Source organism: Cheilinus undulatus, linkage group 18 (genome assembly GCF_018320785.1).
Source record: "Cheilinus undulatus linkage group 18, ASM1832078v1, whole genome shotgun sequence".
NCBI lineage: Eukaryota > Metazoa > Chordata > Actinopteri > Labriformes > Labridae > Cheilinus > Cheilinus undulatus.
This window is the reverse complement of record NC_054882.1, coordinates 34523403-34546871: the sequence shown is the minus strand read 5'-3', so window position 1 is coordinate 34546871 and position 23469 is coordinate 34523403. Positions and strand designations below refer to the sequence as shown.

The following is a 23469-nucleotide window of genomic DNA, read 5'->3' as shown; positions in this document are numbered from 1 at the left end:
TGTAAGAAAGGATGATGACCTACTTTTCATAATGCACGATTCACATCTTTTCTTTTGTCTCTTATGTCCAGTATGAAATGGCAATCTTTAGTAATTGTGTCAAATACATTGCAATGTCAATCAAAATTGTAAAAACTTCAAATATGAACCAAAAATGAAAAGAAATCTTTATTTGAGCAATATTATATTTTAAACCTCACTGTTGATATGAGATTTACACTTTAATCATGGAAATGATGCACTGACAGAGCACAATTCTAACACTGCAAACAAGTATTAAGCTAAAGTAACATTTGCCAGTGTCAAGAAGAGTCGATTTTTAACTCCAAAAAGAGTCAATAATGCCACTGAATAAGCGTTAAGTTGTGGACCCTTATAGATACTGCTAAAGTGTCAGTATTATCTCTGACAGGGTTAATTTGAACAGGCAGGTTTTGTTGTGTGGAACTGGGGTTTTAGTTAAATTGGAGAGAATTACGAGCTGTTCCAAATACCAGTCACTTTGTCACAAAAACCTTCAGGTTAGGGCTGAACGATATGAGAAAATAATCTAATTGCGATTGTTTTTACCCAATTTGCGATTATTTCTTTAGTTCCTCGTTGCATGTATTTACCAACAAAAACATGCAATAATTGGTTCTAAACTATAACAAACACAATATTAGACTAAACTAGGGCTGAACAATTTTGAAGAAATATCTAATTGTGATGATTTTGACTCATTTTGCAAATTGGATATGAATGATATATTAAAGAGAATGATAATTTTTATATATTTCTTGTATTTAACAAGAAAAACAAACAAAAATGAAGAACATTTGATTTTTTGGTACACTTTTATCAAAATATGCCACTAGAATGATTGCATGATATGTAATTCATAGCATCTCTTCTGCCAAAATGTTTTAAACTGGTATTATGACACAAGTTTAAGGTTCAAAAGCTATTTCACCTTCTGCAATTTGAAAATTGCAGCAGGTCAAATTGCGGTTTAATCTAATTTGTGATTAATTGCCCAGCCCTAATTCAGCTATCTGCTAGAAAGTTTTAAGCAAAATTTCACATTTCAGCCTGACACAATTTTGGTTTAACTGGCCTATTCAGAGCCTAAACCTGAAGAGACCTGAAATCTGTGGGTAACCAGAGGAGAACTGAGTACAGGAAATGCCCTCTTGATCTGATGCATGTTTTTACTGCCAGGTGTGTTTTCTTCATTAATTCCTCCTAGAAGCTTTCGGGTGTTTTGTAATGGAGTTGTATTTGCTTTATGCTCAATTAAAAGTGGAGCAAGTTCTTAAATTATATATTTTGATCTCATTTTATCGCCCTAATGTGTTTTTCTTCATACTAAATACAAATTCCTCTATATAAAAATTGCAATATTTGTAAAAAAATACCATAAATCTGCCCTCATTTTAGCCCCAACACAAAGTTTTTCCACATCATTGTAGGTCATTTTATAAAAATCATAGTTTCACAACTTGTCTTTGATCTTCCTACTCTGTAACCACTTAGATTTAATGCAATTTTCTTGTTTTCTGTTCTGCTTGAAAACCTGACCAACTATGTGGTCCTATGGCAACTACATACAAAAATGTATAATTCTGACCTATCCCCCGATCTTAAATGTCATCATGTGGGCTTCAGAGCCTAGAGGTGCTTACATTTCACTCAGAAGGACATTACATGTAGAAAGTAGCACAGCTGAGTCATAATAACGCAGCACCTCACCCACAGACTTCACTAAGAGGAAAGCTTAGGAAAAGAACAAGAGCCAGCACAAGACATTAGTTCATGGCATTTTATTGGAAAAACAAAATGTAAAGACTAGCATGTACAACTTGGAATGCAGATCAACTGAACTGAACAGAACAGTTGGACTGGGCCGGGCCTCGCCGCACCCACACCCACACGCACACTTACACACGCAAACTCACACACAAACACAAGATAGAAATGCCGCAAAGCACCGACCCCGTCCCCACTAAACTGAAATCATCCCCTGGTAGAATCCTGATACACATGCAATCTTTGAAGCAATATGCTGTTACCAACACTCACTTTACGACTGACTCAAACTTCTTATTTTGTAATCCAACTCTGCAAAATTGCCCCAAAAATCCATCATGTTTATCGTCATCTTTAAACCCTCCCCAACCCCTCCAAATAATCTGGAGCACAGCCAACACCCAAGGGGCTCAAATCTACACCCCACCCCGGCTTCACCCTCAAAAAGGTAAACACACAAAGGATAAAGCGAGTATCCTGACATGCCAGAAACACAGAATCTAAAATGAGTTCTTATTTATTCCATTTTAATATTTTTCTTAAAAATATCTCTGTCGTCACTGACTTCATTTAGGTAAGCAAACTGCAATGTCTCCGCTGGTTTACTCACTCCCATCCATCCAACAACAAACCCCTCCCTCCTCTCTGTGGGCCCCAGGCCAACCTGAGACCCAACAACAGCCTTCTGTCACTGGGCCCCTGACAGTAACCCATCTAAAGCTGCATGCATGAAGAACAGAAAGAAAGAAAACAGGAAGTCATAGAAGAAATGCGATTGGCCAGCCCATAGAATCATCATGACATCAGGCAGATGGAACCAGGAAGCAGAGGAGCAGAGGCCAAACCAGCCAGCTGCAGGGAGGCTGCTCGGCTAACATGTTGAGATCTGATTGGGCAGCACAGCGCTGGGGGGCAGGGGATACAAGCCAGTACATGCAGATTCATTTAGGATTTTCTTTTTGTCTTTTTGAGCTTGTTAATATGAACAGAATTTCAGTTTTCCAACATTCAGTTTAAGTTGTCTATACAGAACAGTATGAATAAATGTAGATTTTTGCAATAAGAGGTAAGTGAAACATTGAACTGATTCTTTGTCTTTAATGTGAGCCCAGTTCATTTGGCGGTCATCATCTGAACAAATTCTGTGGAGGAAAACAAAACAATAGAAAAACATCAGTTCAGCTGGTCAAATACAACACTAACAAACCATGACATCAAAACCAGCTATCACACCCTCCCTCAGAGACAAAATGATTAGCTTATAAGATTTAGACTTACACCAAAACATCATTTACTCTCAGACTTGGAGAATTAAAACAGTGCAGAAGTTGTTGCTTTCTTGTACCTTCATAGTTGACCTGGCCGTCTCCGTCGATGTCTGCTTCTCTGATCATCTCGTCTACTTCCTCATCTGTCAATTTCTCGCCCAGGTTAGTCATCACATGACGCAGCTCTGCAGCGCTAATGTAACCGTTGCCATCCTGCCCAACAAACATATCGCACAACAGTCAGTCACACACAGACTAGATAGGAGACAGTTTTCAGCAAGTTTCTGTAGGTCCATTTACACAGTCTATCAAGGTAGGACTGATAAGCGATCACCATCGCGTCTTTCCTTCTAAAAGGAATCAACTTGTGATGGGTCATGACTTTCCAATCATGAAATAGTCCTTAATAAATGAAGCATCAGGGTGTTCATTTTGATCTTTGGTCTTATCTTAAAAACACTTTTGTTTTTACCAGCAGCTGATTTTAGTGCCTTCCTACCTGTTTCTACTCCCTAGCCACTGAACAACAATAGAATAAGAACACACTGGAGATTTTAAACTAATTAAGTATCTCTTAATTTAAGGAACAACCTGTTTCACAAATTCCAAACTTCTGGGTCAGGACCCACAGTTGGGTCGTGGGAGATTTGTTTTGGGTCACCAAATGAGTTCTCAGAATTTCTTTGCTACTGTATCTAATGCGGCATTTATGTCTGCAGTACTCATTACAGCCACATGGGGGGCTCCACCCTACAATGCTCACCTTCTGCACTATAATAAAACAAAAAACAACGTGCTATCAGCAACTGGATGGTAAAAGAGCTACAGTCACAGTTATTGATGCTTGGCTAATAAAAAAGAAACATTGCTCCGGATCAGACAGCAACCAAAGACCCCAGGGACTGAGCATGTACAGAAAGCCAAAGTGGCAGAGGTGAAGTGGCTTTTTCCAGGCTTGTAAAACAGAGAGTATCAGCTTGAACTCAGAATTAACATTATCCAAGCTAGCACCAACCACCAGCTAACCAAAAGTCGTTGGGTTGTGATGGCTTGTACTCTGTAAAAAGTGTGTCACAAGAAAAAAGTTTGAGAAACTGATCTATTTTCCCTAACGTTGTCGTATATAAGGTCAGTTTCTCTTCCCTAAAATCCAGATTAAAGGTTGCACTGGTGTACAACAAACAGGCTGTTTTTCGGGGATATTGCAGAGGGGAGCTTATACTGTATTTCTGTAGGTTTAAAATGTATTCAGCAAAGTCCACACCATGCAGTTTCTGTGCCATTGTGAAGCTCATTTTCAACACTCTTGCTGGATAAAACATGATAGTTGAGCTCACAGTCCACAGCAATTGTTAAAGTGACAAACACACAGCCAGCAAATTGTACTGCTAACTTGTGCCGGCCCCTTTTTTTCTTTAACTGAGCAGTCTTTTCAATCGAACCAGCATTCAATAAGGCTTATTTACTTAGTGTATTCATTTTTGTCCACATGCATGATTTAGACCTAATGACAGAGAAAAGATAGTACAAAGTGGGGTCAACACCCAATGATCTGGTCTGTGTTGCTATGTATCCTAGAATGCTGTGAGCACTGAAATAGCTGCTTGCAATACATAATGGAAAAGGGGTATTTCCCATAATGTCAGGTCTTGTGCTATGAGTGATGTTGGTGGTGGCACTTTACAGCTTGTGTTACAGCACTTTATTCTGGTACAATAGTTGCCCTGGTAAAATGTTTTAGATGAATAAAATAGCTTCTATACACTGGTTTTTACAGTATATGTTAGCATCAAGCTAACAAACTAAGATGTACATCACTGTGCATGTGTGATAAAATTAGTCAAGGGCAAGACTTTGCATTAAATTTGAACAATTGCCAGTACATTTTGAATAGTAATTTGACCTAAAATGCCCCCCAAGTAACTTATTTGCTTCTAAGACACTAGCATGTTGTGGCAACAATGTGTAGAAGTTTTTGGAAGACAGCAAAAACTCAGGTGAATAGAATTTTTTTTTTCTACCATTTACAGTGACTGAGGAATCTCTGAACATAAAAAGGATACTGTCAGCGTTGGCTTAGGGAAAGCTGATTTCAGAATATATGTCATTGTGTATTAATGCTTAACAGATGATAACAAAACCCAACATCATCTAATCCAATATGTTTCAGCTAAATCTTAAAATCTCAAAACACACACACACAAAGGCCTACCTTATCAAAGACCCTGAATGCCTCTCTGATCTCCTCCTCGCTGTCAGTGTCCTTCATCTTCCTTGCCATCATTGTCAGGAACTCGGGGAAGTCAATGGTCCCGTTGCCTTGGGAGAGCAGACAGTCAGTCAATATTGTTTACAGATCTACAAACAACAGCTTTCACTACATCTCTACACAAGTTGCAGCAGAACCAGCGTACCATCTGCGTCCACCTCGTTGATCATGTCCTGGAGTTCAGCTTCAGTTGGGTTTTGACCCAGTGACCTCATGACTGTGCCCAACTCCTTTGTGGTGATGGTCCCATCTCCATCCTTATCAAACAAGGAGAAGGCCTCCTTGAACTCTGAGCAGGGGAGGGGTAGAGAGGAGAGGATGAGATCCAATGATATATAAACATATCCAGAAAATGATGATGAGAAGTAATGCTTTCATATTGTTACCTTACCTGCAATCTGCTCTTCTGTTAGTTGGTCAGCCTGGGAACCCAAAACACAAAGACAAAAGAAAAGGAGAATTAAAAGACTTTTAAATGCTTAATTAGCTTCATAAATCAGTATAAAGTGGCGACACAAACAGTGACAGGTTTAAATAAACAGTTTAGCAACAAATTTATTGATTTTCCCCCAGCTAAATAACTTCTTCACTGCTATCAGAAAATCTGAAACAGCAGTCACAAAAGTAATCAAACATCAATAGTTGTTGCCACAAAAACACTAAATACAAAGCACGTATTCTGTATCACAAAAATGACTAAGCAGAGGAAAACAACTTGAGACCAGAGATTCAATCCACCTCCATTTAGGACCACTATTTCTTAAAGGGGTAGGGGAAAGTATTTTCCCCAAAACCATAAAGCAATAATGACACAACAGTAAATCTGAAACTAAAATAATGAATTTAAATTGGATTGATGATGCTTTATAACATCTATAATGCCAGTGCTTTTCAGAATCCCTTTAAACAAACTGCTCCCACAAATGTACAAGAGTATGATCCTGATCGCATGGAAAAGCTCAATTTCTTCAGCTATCGCATTCTCGAATCTTAAAGTGCTGTGAATGCTGCATCCCAAATACGCTAATAATTTGCATCCAACACTGCGTCTGAGTTGAATATATTTGGGAAAAGCCAGGTGCTAAACTGCTAGCTCTGCTTGTTGAATAAGTGGTAATAAGGTAAAATGCCTTAAAAGGCTGAAAAAAGAATAAACAAGGTTACTAATGAAAACTAGCATTTAATACCGCACAACAGCAAAAACTGGGCTACTGACATCAGTGAACATTTCATTATTTGACAATAGGCTGATGTCTGTCAACAGGGTCAATATCTGCCAATCCCAATGTTAAACTGATGCATCAGTACATCCCTAGCAGCAACCACACTTAAATACCAACAGGAACAGATTCTACAAAATCTGTGCTACAAATAGCCTTTTTAACAACATACCTACTTTTCATAACATTGTTGGCTATTTAATTCATTTTGATATGCATCTGTGAATCAGAGTACAACCTTTATATCATCAAACTGGATATCTGTAAGGTCTGCCACCAGCTTCATTGCTTTCGGTTCTGGTTTTTTCACATGTCCACCTCTGCCTCCAATCCCTCGTCCTCCTCCATCTAGCCTTAACCCGGCACCTCCTCTGCGCTGCTTCAGATCCACACCTCTTCCTCCTGAGCCTCCTCCAGTTGCTCCTGCTTTTACACTGAGGCCATCCACCGCCCCCCGCACCATCACCAAGCCTTCAGCCAGACACTCGGTCCGCTTGCTGTTCTGGACACCCTGTTTTTTAACCTCTGCCAGCTCGGTCTTAGTTGTCTGAAGACAGTTCCTCAGGTCCTGCATCTCTCTGACCAGACTGTCCATTCGGCTGGATGATGTGTCCATCAACATCTGCAGGAAGGCTCTGTAGTTCCTTTCCTGCTGCTGAAGGAGCTCAGTGAAGTATTGCTCTTGTTCGTCAAGGAGGTCATAGACAGTGGACAGGCTCACAAAGTCATCCTCAGCAGGAAAGAGAGCAACTTTTTGAGGCAGCATAATGTGGGGGTTATGGCAGTAAGGGCAGGAATGCTGTCTTAGGATGGGAGGAATAGGTGAATGAAAAAAATTATAGCCAGACATCTATCAGTTGCTCCTGATTTGAAAGAGAATAAAAACAGGAAGGTGAACAGCAGATTCTGACATCTCCAAATAGTCACATTATTGGAGAAGCAAGGGAAAATATACTGACTTAAATTTAATAGTCCTCTAAAAAAATACAAAAATCAGCTGACTGGATAATTGCAGGACTTGTCTTTTGATTGGTCCAGAGTGAGTACTGCTGGATAGGTATCAGAAGTTTTCACAGGTCCTCCAAAGAAGCAGTGGACAGTGGATCGGGACCGACCTGACAGCTGATGTCTCTCTGCTGGAAGCAGGTCCTTCCATGGATGTCGTCCAGGTTAGTTGTCTGTCCCTCAATAACTCTGTCTGCTGTTAAACCTGGCAACCTGCTTAATGGTTAATCTCTCTTTCTCCTGGTCTTGCAGCAATGTGAGTGTACGTGACCAGACACCCTTTCTCTCCGACTGTACCCGATTCCAACAGAGTGAGACCTTGGAGGACTGTGCTCCCTGTGCCTCCATGTCAGTGTGAGTGCTTAACTGTCACATGTACAGTAAAGATGGACACATGAAGAGGTAACCACCTCCTGCTGTAGTTCAACAGATGAAGAGCCTTCAACACTTTGACAGCGGAAGAGAATGCGTGTGTGCAGGGGCCAGATGGCCTTGCCAGTGGAGGTCACTCAAATGTGTCATGAAAATTAATTGAAGATGTGTGAGAGTAACAGTGTCCAGACTTTGGGGGGTCACAGGGGTTTTGTGTGCGTGTTTATAGGCATACGTTAGCTGGTTGCCTTTCATCCAAACACTACAGTTGCCGCTCCTAGGGGGGATCAGTTGGCTGGTCATCTGTCCCCCTAGATCATCATGGGTCAAACCAAATGCCCCCCACCCTGACAGGGGCCCCTATAAACACTGTTTCACCGATTTTCTTACGAGGAGCACACCAACTCAAACAAACAAATCTTTCCAGCAGGACATCTGAAGGAAAAAATACATCAACTGGGCTGTGGAAGTTCTTATTTAATGCTTAAATCAATGTGTATTTTTTAAATTATTAAAAGTTGTCCTACATTTAACACACAAGGGTCCGTGTCCACAGACAGCCCTTTCTACGCTGGCAGAGCCCACAAACTCTGTTTCATAGTACTTCTCACCAGTAAATTACGACAAACATCAGTCAGATAAATGCATCAAGTCATGTCACAACAAAGTTTTTTGTTCTCCTAGTTTCCCTCTTGTTTCAAAGGTTGTACCAACTATCAAAGCTAGTTTTAAATACCACAACATGGGAAAAAACTTTTAGCTACACTACAGTCCGTTAAAAGCAACAAATTTGGTAAACCTAGGACATTAAGTCTGGGTTTTTATGTTGCGTTTTTTCAGCTGAACTGGTCCTGTACCAAAACATGACCCAAAACTGAGATATGAGCTGTGACCTTGTTTTGTGAACCGTTACACCCCTACAAGCCAGGTTAGTTCACTTCCCACCACTGTTGTTATAAAGGTAGCATTTTAAGTCCCATCTCATCTTGATTTTGATTGATCAGTGAGGCAGAAGTGATAATGACAAGCCAAAGTGCTTTACCCAAAGCTGAGCTTTTTTCCAACTAGGAGTGTAACCAGCTGACACTGGTTGCATTTTTGTACTCAGGACAGTGAGCAAAAAAAAACAAAGGAAAACAGGGAATTAAGCTAACTGGTACTCATATGTAACATTGCCCAAAGGCCTTCATAATCAACACTCGGGTTTGATGTACATTTCACTTTCTTATGAAAAAAGCACTTCAGTCAAATTAAGTCCACATTTAACAGTAGATTCTGTTTTTATTTGTCAATTCTGTGGTTCTGTCTGCAATTCCATGATTGCTGAAATCATCGGGTCCTGCACACAAGCCTTTTTTAAATAGCAATAGTTGCAAAACTAACATGAAATAAGTTACTCAGTTATAAAAGAGGATCATTGCCTTGTACTCATCACTGATTGAATCAAGCTTTCACCAGTCTTATTGCTTGTTTACCTTGCCACGGTAACTTTGCTTAGTATAGCCACATACTGTGCTCATGGTGGATTAAAGTTTTATCTTGTTTTGTAGCTAATATAACAGAAAGGTGATTCTACACCTGGCGTTTTTGTAAAATGTCTTGTGAACATTTAGTATAGAATGGTGCTTTACAGTTTAATAAAAAATGATTGAAATTCAATTCAGAATAGACAGCTATAGTATCCTCAGCCACCGGCAACATTTAATATTCAAAAATTACACTGAACTGTGAACCTTCTCCTTTCTTTCCATTTTGAAATAATCATCAACTTTATCGATATGAGTAATATTTGCAAATTAATTGCTGAGAAAAAGAAGCCCCACATTAAAGTATTTGTTTTCACAATGTTATATCATTAAATAATGACACTTAGAAACTTGAGAATGATTTCTATATGTCAAAAAAATATAATAACTGTACTGTTAGAATAGATGTCCGAACCTTGTAAAATTATGTAAGCTATTTTTCTGACCTAAACAATAGAGAAAATTCTTGTCAAAAATCAAAGATTAAATCTATAAAGCATTAAAACTGTCAGGTAATAATAAAAAGGCTATAAGAATTTTTCTAATGATAATGACATGGATGATCTGCGTGCATTTGTGTGCTTTATCCATGGTTAACAAGCTGCAAACCCCTCTAATACCCTGGCCAAATTCCTCACAAGCCGCTCTGATGCCTAGCAATTCAAACCATGTTCCTGTTAGTGCAAGTGTGTCATGGAGCCCCTTAATTTACTCTTACGAAACTGAACAGAATGTAGAAGATAAGCCTTTGACTTGGAAATTAAAGGTCTTTTTAAATGTACTGATCATTACAGCTACTATTACTGATTGGTCATTAACAGATCAAAATGTGCTGACTCATTGCTATGATCACATTTATTTCCTTATAATCACTGCACCATAAAGAAGGTGGAAATGTAGAGACAAAGGGAAACCTGCTTTGTGAAAATGTACACATATGTTCAATCAATCAGCACTTTCTTCTTTATATAGTACAAAATCATTACATTATCTCAGGACAGTTTATGTAGACATGGTCTAGATGACCCTATTTGCTCACATTACAGTTATCAAAGCTGACTGCGCAAACCATACAATTTCTGGTTGGTTTCCAAAATATTCTCACTTAAAATTGGCTCCACACACACCCAACAACAGTAAGGCAAGCCTCCCTTCTATAAAACAATCTCACAGATTAAAAGGAAACATGATAAGTGCAGCAGGGATGTCTTTAATCCTACTGACTACTCCAAAGTACGGTCCTTTTACAGCAACATTGCTATAGCAACTGCACACAATCTGTATCTAGGGTGGTTTATTTAACCAACAGATAACTACAAAAATGTATACTACAGGTTTGTGAATGACCAAAATACCAAACACAAAAACATTTTAAAAAGGGCTCTTTGAGTGAAATAATGTCAACTTTGGCCCAATTAACTTGATAGAGCGTTACTTAAAAACTCCAATATCTTATTTGTATAATCTATTGAGTAGCTAAAAAAAGGCCATGAGTCACCACCTTTTAGGATAAAAGGAGCAAATAATTAATGGGGTTCTAGGTTGGACCAATAGAGCTAGGTCAGCTGAAGTCTTTTTCTTCATTCGTCATCATTTCTTACACTTTAAAGACATTTGTTCATCCTCAAATTTCAAACTGCATGTTCTAAGGACTGAGGTTCTGGTCTAAATGACATAAATATCAGTATCAGCTCAAATGAATTGTAAATATACTATCAGACATCTGCAAAAATCTATGGTTGCGCATCCCTTCTAACCAGCTATTCTCTAAAAATTTCGGGTGGCGTCACTGTCTCTTTTCATTCAACGGACATCTCAAACTCCACATTTAAAACAGATTAAGCATGTTAGTGAACAAACTTCTAGAGGCAAACAAAGACTTTAGATTAATACTCCAGCAGGCCAAGAACACTGGAGAAGGACAGATTTAAAAGATTTGAACTACTGTGTTATTCAGTTGGTTTGAATTAAAGGGTGTTGGTGTTTCAATTGAAATGGCTCACAACACTACCTTGAAGGTGATGAAAACTGACGGACATACAAATTTTAAATCGGGCGAATCTCATCAACAGCAGCTCAGCTGGCTGATACACCAACTTAAATCATGAAACTAGGGATGCACCATATTGGATTTTTGCCGATATGTTGATATTTTAAAACTCATTTTGGCTGATACCGATGTTTAATTGTATTTTTTCCACTGTAAAAAACACCAATTCCATCCTGTAATACAAGTATTTTTTAAAATATTGGTCTATTATTTTGGAAACAGACAAAACATTTGATTTTTATCAGAAATTAAGGATGCATTGCTTTTTTACACCAATGAAAACTTACAGTAATGTCTTTGGGTTACATGTGCATTAAATGCTACATGTATTTTTAACAGTACAACCAAAGTCATCTGCATCTTTGAGGGCAATGAAAAGCAGCAAAATAACCTCCTGACACTGAGCTCCACAGTGCAAAAAAGAAATAGCTTTTAATTTAGATCGATTCTAAATCAATCTGATTCTGCTTTAAACAGCACTAACTAACTAAGCAACCAAGTTTAATGGGTATTTCACTGTAAACAGCTCTGTAACAACCCAGTGACACCCACATTTCCAATGCTGTAGACACCTTCATGCACCATGCACAGGAGACTTGGCACACAGAAGTCCGTCGTTACTTTTGCCATGTTTCACGCACTGTCATGTAGCACGACATGCATGTTCTTTTTCTCTATTTCCACATCCGAAACATGTTCAACATGTTCATGATCAAAAACGGCTGCAACTGCGGCTGCTGAGTGAGCAGGACTGTGAGTGCAGGACAGGCTTTTTAAGAGTGAAATTCTAATCTATCCACTGAGGCAGTGAGGCTCAACATGCTAACAGGATGGACACTTGATGTCCATATATCCATGGTGAAGCTAATATGTTCAGCTTTAATGAGGAGCTTCTCTACATGACTGGAAACAAAGCTTTGCAGTTCAGGTAAGGCTATAAGCGCCTGCTAGGTATAACGTAGTGGGGCTTTAAATGCATCATTAGCCCGTGGAAGCCCGTATATTCCACCACGCTGAAAGGCTGATTATCAAGAACTATAAATTCAATGATTTTCCTGTTAAGATCTTTACCTTTGGGTGGTCGCGCTGCATTTTTTAGCTTTGTTGAATGACGTTAGTAGAGACTGCTTATGCGCTTTCCCTTATGCTTATGCGCAAGTTTCGTCATTCTTTATCTTAAAGTTCTTGTACTCATCAGGGTGATGATTCTTTAGATGCAAAATTAAAATGGTGGTGTTAAAGGCGTGTTGTCGTGCTCCTCCTTGCACCACGTTTACTTTACAAGTGATGCAAACTGCTACTTTGCTGTCTTGTTCCCAAACCTCAAACTTCTCCCCCACAGCTGACAAGTTGAGTTTGTTGTCCGCGCACGTCCGGCATCATCACATGCACTTAATTATGGCGTCAAATTATCGGCCATACAGAACGGCATAAATTTTATTATCAGCCGATAACAATAATGAACTTTTAAAGCTATTATCGGCCGATACCACTATACTGCCGAGAATATCCTGCATCCCTACATAAAACATGCTTTACTCTAGAATTACGTTCATAATGTCCAGCAATATCAGATTAAATATGGTGATACATACCAGTTTTATCAACAAAATAAAAGTGATACAGATCTAACTTTCTCAAACCCTTTAAACTATAAAGGAACAGCCAAACAAGTTAACATAAAGACACATAAAATAAAGACATTGCACATTTCAATTGTAACAACGCTATTATACTACATGTATCAGTACTATACTGTTTGATAGCAACTAAAACTTTGGTTGAGGCAACCATAAAGCTATAAATTACAGCTGTAATTAAAAGATGGTACATTGCTAAACTCTGTAGCCATTAAAAAAGAGAAAAAGATGAAGAAACAGTCAAAATTGCAATCATTTCCACAAAATGGCATAAAAACCATACTGGTAAATAATTTTAGCAGTTATTCCTCTGTATAAATTAAAGTCTGGAGCCAAGTCCACAATGCACTAGCAATAGTGTTCAAATCTGGACAAAGCATTGGACACAAACCATTCTGTTATGCAGGCAAAGAAAATGTGTCAAGAAGTATGAGCCAGCAAATGAGAATCAAATTAAACTGAATGACCACATTTTACTTAAGATACAATCAAAAAAATCAACCAACTAAAAACAAGACTTTAAACAAATTGTTGCTATAGGATCTGTTTATTGGTGCCGATATGAAGCTCAAAGTTTAATGAAGCTAAAAGCTTTCATATGTAAGTGAAAGCTGCTTCTTCCACCCAAACAAACCACAAACCATGACAACACTCCCTGAGGACTTTTGCAGGGACAAACAAGATCTGGTACCAGAGGTAGGAAAGGGGTAAATATCTAAAAAAAAAATCTCTTTTCTTTAAGGAATGAAGAAGTTTCTGTGATAATGTTAAACAGTTTCCTGAGCCTTCATTCTCTCACTCTGGTTCAGGACACTCAATTCCAATCATGGGGAAGACTGATGGACTTGACAATCACTGATACCCTTTACAAGGAGGGTAAACCATATAAGGCAATTGCTAAAAGGACAATCTGTTTTTAGAGGTTGTATCAAAGCATATTCATGGGTAGTTGACTGGAAGGGAAAAGTGTGGTAAGGAAAGATGCACAAGTGTCATGGATGAGTGCAACTTTTAGAGGATTGTAAAAAAAAAAAGCAGATTTAAGAGTTTAGGGGAGCTCCATGAGGAGGAGTCAGTATATCAAGAGCCACAACACAAAGATCTGTCCAGGAAATGGGCTTCAAGTTTCCTTTCCTAGTGTCAAGCGATCCTGAATCACAGCAACATTATCAGCATCTCATCTGGGCTAAGGAGGAAAGGAACGTAGCTGTTGCTCAGTGGTCTCTCCTCTCCAGAGTCTCCTTTGTCTTCTCTGTCAAAAAAGAGTCCAGTTCCTCCAGATACTCCAGGGCTTGCTCCATGTTCATATTTCTCTGTAGTCCGTCTCCAAAAGTAAATAAAAGAGTCTGGGCAGGCACAGTTATAGACAGCATGGTGTGAGAGACGCACCACCTTCTGATTGGTTGAAAATCCTCCTAAGATGCATTGCATGACAAAATGACCTCTCTGCCCAAAACAAAGATGGCAGCCCCTGCAGAAGAAAATCAAAACACGATCGAAAAATGGATTAAAAATTGATAAAACAGCATTTATAATCGGCTCCAAAGTGGTGGATTTAATCTTTAAAGACTCTGAAAAGTCACCGAAGTTCCAGGCTTGCTAGAACGGCATCCTTTAGGGCTACAAGGATGTCCAAGGTAGCAAATGAACGGCAAAACTGTCAGCTTTCACGAAAAAAAAAACAATAAGCGTCTATCACTTATTGTTCAAAACCTATTAATGGTTTTATAAACTGTGCACTTTAATGTCGTATACGACACTGACGTTCCTTAAGAGTTTTAAAGTAAATTTTGCATTTCATTTGGAAATCAAGGTTCCTGAGTCTGGAGCATTGATCAGAGAGGCTCAGTTTTCACAGTCAGTGATGGTTTCAGGCAGGATCGTCCCGATCCTGATTGTATGTCTCGAATCGGAGCTGATATAAGCATTTTAATTGATAAGAGATCAGAAATTTGATCCGATCAGCCCAGCTGATCATTTACCTCAGCTGTTGTAGACAGAGCACAATTTATGACTAGGGACAGGGATTGAAACCCGGGTCTAAGGACCCGGTTCTGTGTTTTTGAAATACCTGAAAATCAATAACGTTTCAGCTTATCGATACTGCTATCGAGTCTCACAGGCTCTGTGATGTAACGTCATTTTAAGATATAACTGTTGTAAAAACATACATCAGTTCTTTCCAGGGGAACATAAACTAAAAGCACAATCAATTGTGCATCATCAGAATGAAGTACCTTTAACTGTCAGTTTGAGGAAAAAAGACGCTGATAAGACAAGACGCGTGCAATAATATCTGCCTGCGCTGGGATTAACAGGCTCTCATATCCCTCTTTTAGCTGCTTCAGGACAGTTTTCTTCTTCAGCTGCTCAGATAAATGCTTAAAGTGTTCCAAAACTTTGTATCAAGTCCTGTTTATTAAAAGTAGTAATCCAGTGTAGAGATCTGTGGTTGAATCAGCAGAATTGAAGTTAATTAGCGAACTTAACAGGCTGAAAGACAGAAAATATGATGCGTTCAGGTAACCTCAGTAAAGTAGACGACTGTATACTATGTGTTATGATGTGTTCAAATGCCTCATAAAAATGGAAAAATTTAGTTTTTGACGAGAAACCTTGATAAATACATTTGTGGATATGAAGAATGTTTTCATATTTGAGGGTTATACGATAGATGGTATAGACTGAATCATAGCATTTTAACTCAAGTGCTACTAAGCTAAAACCACTTCGAGTGTAAATATTTGTCTCCATTTTGTTTTTCCACCAAACTATAGAAAAGTATTGATAGTGGTATCGATAAAGACTCAGATCAATAAGGAGTATTGATAAGGGTATCAATATCAATAAAAATTACTAATCCCCATCCCTATTTACGACAGGCCATAAACACACCAGTAGCAGTAGCAACATTAGCATTCCTGTGTTAAAAATGTCGGCAGTGTGGAAAAACTTCAGCCGTGAGAGTGAAAACAGTTTAGTGGCTACTTGCAGCATCGGTAACACAGCAGTTTCACGAGGTGGTGGCAGCAGAGCTGCGTTTAATGCTACAAATTTGATCCGTCATCTCCAAACTAAACATGCAGCAAAATACGGGGACTTCACTATACCAACAGGCAGCTACACCGAAGCAACACACTCTGGACTCTAAGAGGAAGGACAAGTACCCTTGAGGGAGGGAAAGATAACAGAAAAGTGGTTGAATTCTTCACTATGGACAACCATCCCATCTCCATGGTGGAGAATTTGGGGTTTTGTCGTCTTCTTGAGCTTTTGGACCCACGCTATGTCCTCCCGTCTTGACATTACATTATTGACACTGTGTACAACAGATGTACAACAAAGTACGTGACAGCATACTAGAGAATTTATAAAAGCAACTGCGCTGCCGTTAATGTCACTACAGACATTTAGAGCTCTGATGTTTGCCCCATGTCACTGCTGAGTCTCACTACACAGTCCTCCACCCTCAAGTTAAAGTGTACAGTATTATTTTGTGGGTCTCACACAGCAGAGCATGTAAAGCAGGCCATGCTGGTTTTCCTAAACAGTAAGCTACACTTCATCTTAAAGTAACAGTGGGTAAAGAAATAAAAGTGAATCTCTTGAATCTGTATGATTCAACACAGCATTCAAACAGCATTTGATTATACCACAAATAACAGATGACTCCTTTTCACAACACCAACATTCAGTCATTAAAGAACTACATGAATTGCATGCACATTATATTCAACGTGTATTCACAGAAACGGTAAAACCAAACATTATCTGCCTGTTAGAGAGCCACTAACAGCACTGTAACATGCTGAAGACAGATAGTCAGCTCTGTAGAGCATTAATAAAATGCACTCCTCTCTTATGGAGCTTATATTTTCAAATTAAAATTAATTAACAAACAACTTTCAGGTGGTTCCCTGAAACAGTCCTGAAAAAGAGCTTGAACAACACACAAAGTCTGCCTTCAAGCTTCACAAGTGCAAAATATTAATCTAGCAGTAGTTCCAGACCTAAAACTTCAGTCCTTTGAACCCACTTTTAAGTAGAAAGAAATAGGATGATGACGAAGAAACTCAAGCTTAGACAGGTTTCTTGATTCCACTTTAAACCCTCTAAATCTGTTGATAGCACAAGCACACATTCTGCCAATATACCTCTGCTGTAAATATAGCCTAAGCAAAAATGGCCATATCTGCCAATGCCAATTAACTTCCAAACCATTATCTGCCAGTATCTATACTGTGCCAATTTGTGCATTTGTAAAAGCCTGCAAAGACGTGTTTAACCTTCAGGCATCACTTTAATTTACTACCCTTTAAAGCCATTATGGACAAAAATGTCCACTTCCAAAAATCTGCTATCAAAACTTTACAGATTAATATTTTTTCTGCATAAATCTCTTTAACAACTTAAGCTGTGCTCAAAACTACCAAACATTCAATCATTTTGAGGATTTTAACCCTTTAAATGCCAGTTTGATTACTTAAAGTCAATGTATTTTTTATGAAAAAAGTGAAAAAATGTGATATCTTCCTTAAACCAAATGCTGGATGGCTGGGGCATTATTTCTAAATCCAGCTTGGATATGTCAATGATTAGCCAAAATATTGACTTTGATGCATTATCATTTTTTGTGTAGTATCTGATTTAAAATTTACTACCCTTTCGAGTCATTAAGGACAAAAACGTCCACTTCCAAAAATTGCAATAAAAATAATTTACATTAATATTTTTTTCTGCTTTTTAGGGTCAAATCTTTTGATCAACTTCAGTTCTGATCAAAATAATCAAATAATAAGGATTTTATCCCTTTAAATGCCAGTTTGATTACAGGATGGTCATAATTTTTCTTTAAAAGAAGAAGAAGAAGAACACAAAACAGTAATTTTCGGCTAATCATTGACATGTCCAAGCTGGATTTAGAAATAATGTCCAAGCCATCCAACATTTAGTTTGAGGAAGATATCACATTTTTTCACTTTTTTTTTAAAACAGAAAACATTTTACGTAATCAAACTTGCATTTAAAGGGTTAAAATCCTCAAAATGATTGAATGATTGTTACTTTTGAGCACAGCTGAAGTTGTTTAAAAGATTTATGCAAAAAAAAAAAAAAAAAAAAAAAGTTTTTATAGCAGTTTTTTGGAAGTGGACATTTTTGTCCTTAATGGCTTTAAAGGGTTGTAAATTTGTTTCACAGTGTTCCCCTGACCTATTAGAGCAATTGAAATTGAAATTTGAAAATTTGCCAAGAAAGAAATTTGTCACAAATAATTAGACCACGTGGACTAACACAACCAAAATGGTGAGCAGATAAAGAGGAAAAAATTGCTCAAATGGACAAAAATGTCCCTAGTGAGGCCTGAGGGTTAAATAACGGGTTTGTACTGGTGAGGGCAAAGGTAGTTCAAGCCAATGTGGTTAACTCCGTAGTAAGGTGACCATGTTTGGGTTGTAAAACTGTATTTTGTGAGCCATTTATGACTGTCAGTTGCTACAGCTGCAGATCTGACAATGATTTCACGTTGTACTTTGATAGCTGTTATCTAAAATTGTAACACACAATGCATAATCCGGTATAATTGTTCATTGAAAGTTTACAATGTAATAGCTGAAGTGACGTGGCCAAAGGCAGAGGTCTTCCTGTAAAACCACCAAACCTCACTCATGTGTATTTTAAGAGTAACTAAAACCTCAGACTTTAGCAGTAATGTTGATCACTTATAAGCCCACGTGTTCACATTTAAGAACAAAGAAATAAAAAGCTACTATCTGTGTAAAGACTGTGCATGGGGACAGCCCTCTACAGGTTGTAACCACCTGCTGCAACTGATTTTTTTCCTGACTTTTTTCACAAAAGTTAGCTTCACATGTAGAAACAAGCAACTGAAATATGCATGTCACAGCAAGCTCCACCAATCAGAGATGTTTCTGTGACACAGAGAGATCATAAGTAATGCAGTGCTGTTGCCCAAGATTGAGAATAAATTTTCAAAATAAGGAAGATGATAAACAAACCTGTGTCTTGTCTATGACCATTATAACCAAAATCTTTTCCCTGCTTAAACCATTAAAAATACATGTTAATTCACTAGTAGCACAAAACGCCTTTGTTTCACAGGTAACAGCAGGCTCAACCAATCAGAGAAAATGCTGTGATTTTCCAGGATTGTGGTGAATTAGTAGTGTAAAGATAAACCAAACTAAATCAACAAACCAGTCCTCTCATCAAAGGTCCAAGTGCACCAGTCTGTGGAGCCCTTGCGCATTACGTTAGCTACAGGTGCTCGCTAGGTAGCTAGGTGTGTTACACGGAGCACTGCCAAAACCTCCTATAGTTCTCGTCTTCCTCAGAAATCATGTCATGTGGATTCTGTATGAAGGAAGGATCATGTTTGAAATGTCTGCCTGTCTGTAACGCTTTGGAGAAAAGCAATTAAGCACAACTGCAGAGTATAAATCTCACCTGTTGAGACAGCAGAGCTGACGTTTAGCTAAGAAGCAAACACTAGCAAACACCACAAACCCGCCTGAATATTAAATACTTTTCTCAGTTAAAATTTGGGAAAGTCTTCAGTTATTATGGTGTCCACATCCTGATTTGTCCCCCAGGCTTACAGCTGTAATGTGTTGAGAATGATTGATTTGGTAACATGATCAATACATCTGAGCTCAAAGATATGATTTTAAACATTCACCCCTGAAGGATATCAACTCAAGAAGGAAAACAGATACAGAGCAAGGGAGATAACGACGCCTGAGCGACATGTAGACTTAATATTCACAATAAAAGCAATTTTAAAAGCAGAGAATTTTATATTTAGAAAGGTGCTTTTTGGTTTACTGTTTACAATACTATTTTAAGCAATTATTCTCTTTGCTTTGCAGACATATAGAGCTCTCTCACTGTGTTTATTCTAAAGTCCTTTACTTGTTAAACTGACTTTAATTTCTGCTTCTTGGGAAAATTCAATATATTTACTTTAGCAGTGATAAAGCTAGTGAAAAGAGTTATGTAAAAAGTAAAAGCTTACTCTTATATTTTTGTGTGTGTGTGTGTATGAGTATATATATTTACGTGTTTTATGATGCCAAAAAGACGATTACATTTACTAGCAGCAGCATAACAGCCAAGTTTCTTGGGTAGCCGCAGATTCAGTCAGTCAGAGACGTCGCAGTGACACTCAAGGATAGTGGAATAAACCATGATTATTTTTAAAATAAAGAGGACAATATACAGACGTGAGTCTTCTACATGAGCATAAACCATCGTTTATGCTCCGGGTACGTCTACATAGTCGTCTGTGGTCATGGCATTATGGCTAACAATCAAATCTGAAAAAGCACTACAGACTGATGTTATCGCTGATGGGGACAGCAGGAAGGGGGGAGTGGGTGCGTCTACCCCCCCTCCCTCCCAGCCCTGTCCATGACATTATAAAGGCATTTTTGGAATTCCAGAATAAAAGCATCCCCACCTGAAACTCCGGGATATAGTTACTCTTCAATAACCAACTTTCCTTCCCTGTGCCGTAGACATTACATCAATCACAAATCTCGGCATCAGAAATAGACAGAGTCATCACAGGCAATCGGCATCACTGTCTGAACAATCTAACGACTCTTGAATAGAAAATGTGAACAACGTTGCAACTCCGAGATGCCGGAAAATCTGTCGTTGCGAATGTGACAGTAGCTGTGATGCTAACTTTGGAAGCTAGCACAGCCAATATGCGGCCACCTGTAACAGGAAGCATAATGTATTGCCAAGTTTAACCATCATTATAATCCCACTGGCGGATGCTGGCGTTATAAGTAAATGTAACAGGGACATGCTTCCCCTTCTCAGAGACGAGATGCACTTGTCTCACCACCACTGAGTTACCAGCTAGCTAATAGGCTAATGTTAGCCATCCCATCGGTACAACCGGGTCCATTCTACTCCCGCGCTCTGCAATGGATGCAACATTACCCTAACAAACCAACTCACAGAGAAACTAAAGAACCCCCACGTGACTATTAATCAACTCAACAAAGTTATAAGTCGTATAAAAACAACAGCTGAATATATACTCACCATGTCTGGTTAAGTAGGAAACGCTGGTCTGCTAACGCTACAGGGAGAGAGGAAATGGACGGTTGCCACTGAACAAGGGTTGCAAGAGGCGGGCGGGCGGGCAAGACGAACCACCGCTCTATGGTGAAGTGTATTCCTCCGCAGTGTGAGGAAACGGCTCCTTCGATGAGGTATGCTCAGGGGCGTTTTTGGCCATTTGAAGGCCCCAGGCAAAGCGCAATACGAGGACCTTCTCTTTTTTGCATAAAGCAATCAAAGCTAGAAAGGATATATTTTGAAGCACCTCTTTTAAGTTTAAAAATGTCATAACTACTTAACCGTAGTATGAAACCAAATATGAACAAACGGAATTTGTTCCTAACGTTATTTAAGAAACAACATCTGAATGGTCTAACATGTATCAGGACATGGTCTATCTTGTAGAAATAAATATAATATTAGCACTAGTGCGCTACAGTTGTAGTATCAGAACCTCTACAACAAATAATGTTTCATCAATTATTTCATGCCCATATAATAAATGTCATGGTTGTTATGTTTTTCTAAACAGTGGATGTATATTAGTATTATTTTCTTGATATGAAGAGATGGTGGGCCTCTTTCAGAGGCCTGGACCTCAGTAAAGGGGGCCCGGGAGTCCTTCACAGGGAATATCTACACAAACAAACCCTTATTTTGATTCTGTTTTATACACATGCAGGGGATCCAGGAGTCCTTCATGGGGTACATTTAGATTGAAACCTTATTTTTTGACAGAGTAGGCTCATATACATTCTCAATACCCATCTTAATTTTAAAAATGATTTGTGATGCATATATTACATTGAATGCACAACTAATATATCTATCCATTCAGGCCCCTTGGTGCACAAGGCCTCAAGCAATTCCCTACCTGTGCCTAGTAAAACCAGACACTCACCGGGTCATGCATGCAACCTTGATGTGCCTTTCTCTCTGGGCTAGTCAGGTTTCACATTATGAAGTTCATCTTTATTTATTCAGTTTGCAGATTTTTTAAACTAGACCCAAATGAGGAGCAGAAAAGAAGTATGATATATAAGTGCACAATAGAAATACGCACACAAAATTAAGGTTGGACCCTACACCTCTTCTCTTGCCTCTGCATGGGCAATAGCTGAGAAAGCCTTTATGTTTTCAGTTTGTCCATCCATTAATATGGGGCATAGTGAACACAATATCTCAAGAACGCTATGATAGATTTTCTTCAAACATTGAACAAACGTCCACTTGGACTCTTGGATGATTTTGATTGATTTTGGAGTTCAAAGGTCAAGGTCACTGGGCTTAATGTTCATCCCTTGCTTTTAAGATTCATATAAATCCCACTACCTCAAAAACCAACCCAACACCTCTTCTTGACAATTGCATACCTCACAGCAGCACATAACAGTCAGTTCAGGATTTGGTATTGGTTTTTAAGAGGTATTTGGAAAATATCTTGTAAGACATAAGAAATTAAACATAAGAGGTCAGTCAGCCAAATTTGGTATCCATCTGAAGGCTAAGCAATGCAAACAAATTAACCAAATTAACCAATCATCTACATTTTTCTTGTGATATGTTGAGTTGAACATCCCAGCACTACATACATGGCTATGGGATGCAATTCTGTATGCTACTCTTTTTAGGAACTTTCTATTATCAGTCTAACACATACAGCTTTTAAACCCATATATGTATGTGGTTATGACCTTAAACAGTCAAAAAGTAAAGAGGGTTTAAAAGTATTTACAATTTAGAGTGAGAAACCACTTGTTTATCCAGTCATTAGCTCAGTGTTTGCTTTCTGACACTGTCTCTACAACTTTCAATGACTGTTTACTTTGACACTAATTTTATCATCCTTTCTGTGGCCACATGTGCCATACACCTGTCACCAATTTTAAAATCTGCTGTAGCCTTGCCAGCTGATGGTTATTATTTCTGGCATTAAAATCGTCAAGTAAATGTGAAGTACCTAATGTCCCCAATAAAACGTTCTGATTTTACTTGTTTGCTTTAATAACATGTTGGCCCCCTGTAAAATTGAGTATCATCAGAAAAAATCAATCAACAACCCAATGAAATTATAGTTATTTCTATGTTTAACCACATAAAATAAGACTCAAAGGCCGTGCACACTGGTTTTGTAGTCATAAAATCTAGGAAAAAAATGAAGATACGATTATTGTTAGGCTCTTTTAACCAGTGAAATACTACAAAGCTGTCATTTAAAATAAGGGAGGATTTCGTGC

At 38.4% G+C, this 23469-nt stretch overlaps 1 protein-coding gene across 1 annotated transcript; it reads right to left on the bottom strand.

The window, feature by feature from the left end:
• Positions 1–1787: 1787 nt before the first annotated feature.
• Positions 1788–21343, bottom strand: calm1a (calmodulin 1a). Its single transcript, XM_041812340.1, has 6 exons — positions 21215–21343; positions 5717–5747; positions 5471–5614; positions 5269–5375; positions 3134–3269; positions 1788–2930 (listed from the first exon to the last, which is right to left on the bottom strand). Exons 1-6 carry the CDS (start codon positions 21215–21217, stop codon positions 2902–2904), a joined length of 450 nt encoding a protein of 149 aa, XP_041668274.1. The 5' UTR covers positions 21218–21343; the 3' UTR covers positions 1788–2901.
• Positions 21344–23469: the final 2126 nt, after the last annotated feature.

Excerpts from the sequence above, each read along its gene's own strand:
- calm1a (XM_041812340.1), bottom strand. Across the intron at positions 5,376-5,470 it reads CAACGAGGTGGACGCAGATG|GCAACGGGACCATTGACTTC; the intron begins GTACGCTGGTTC and ends TGCTCTCCCAAG. Across the intron at positions 3,270-5,268 it reads CATTCAGGGTCTTTGATAAG|GATGGCAACGGTTACATTAG; the intron begins GTAGGCCTTTGT and ends TTTGTTGGGCAG.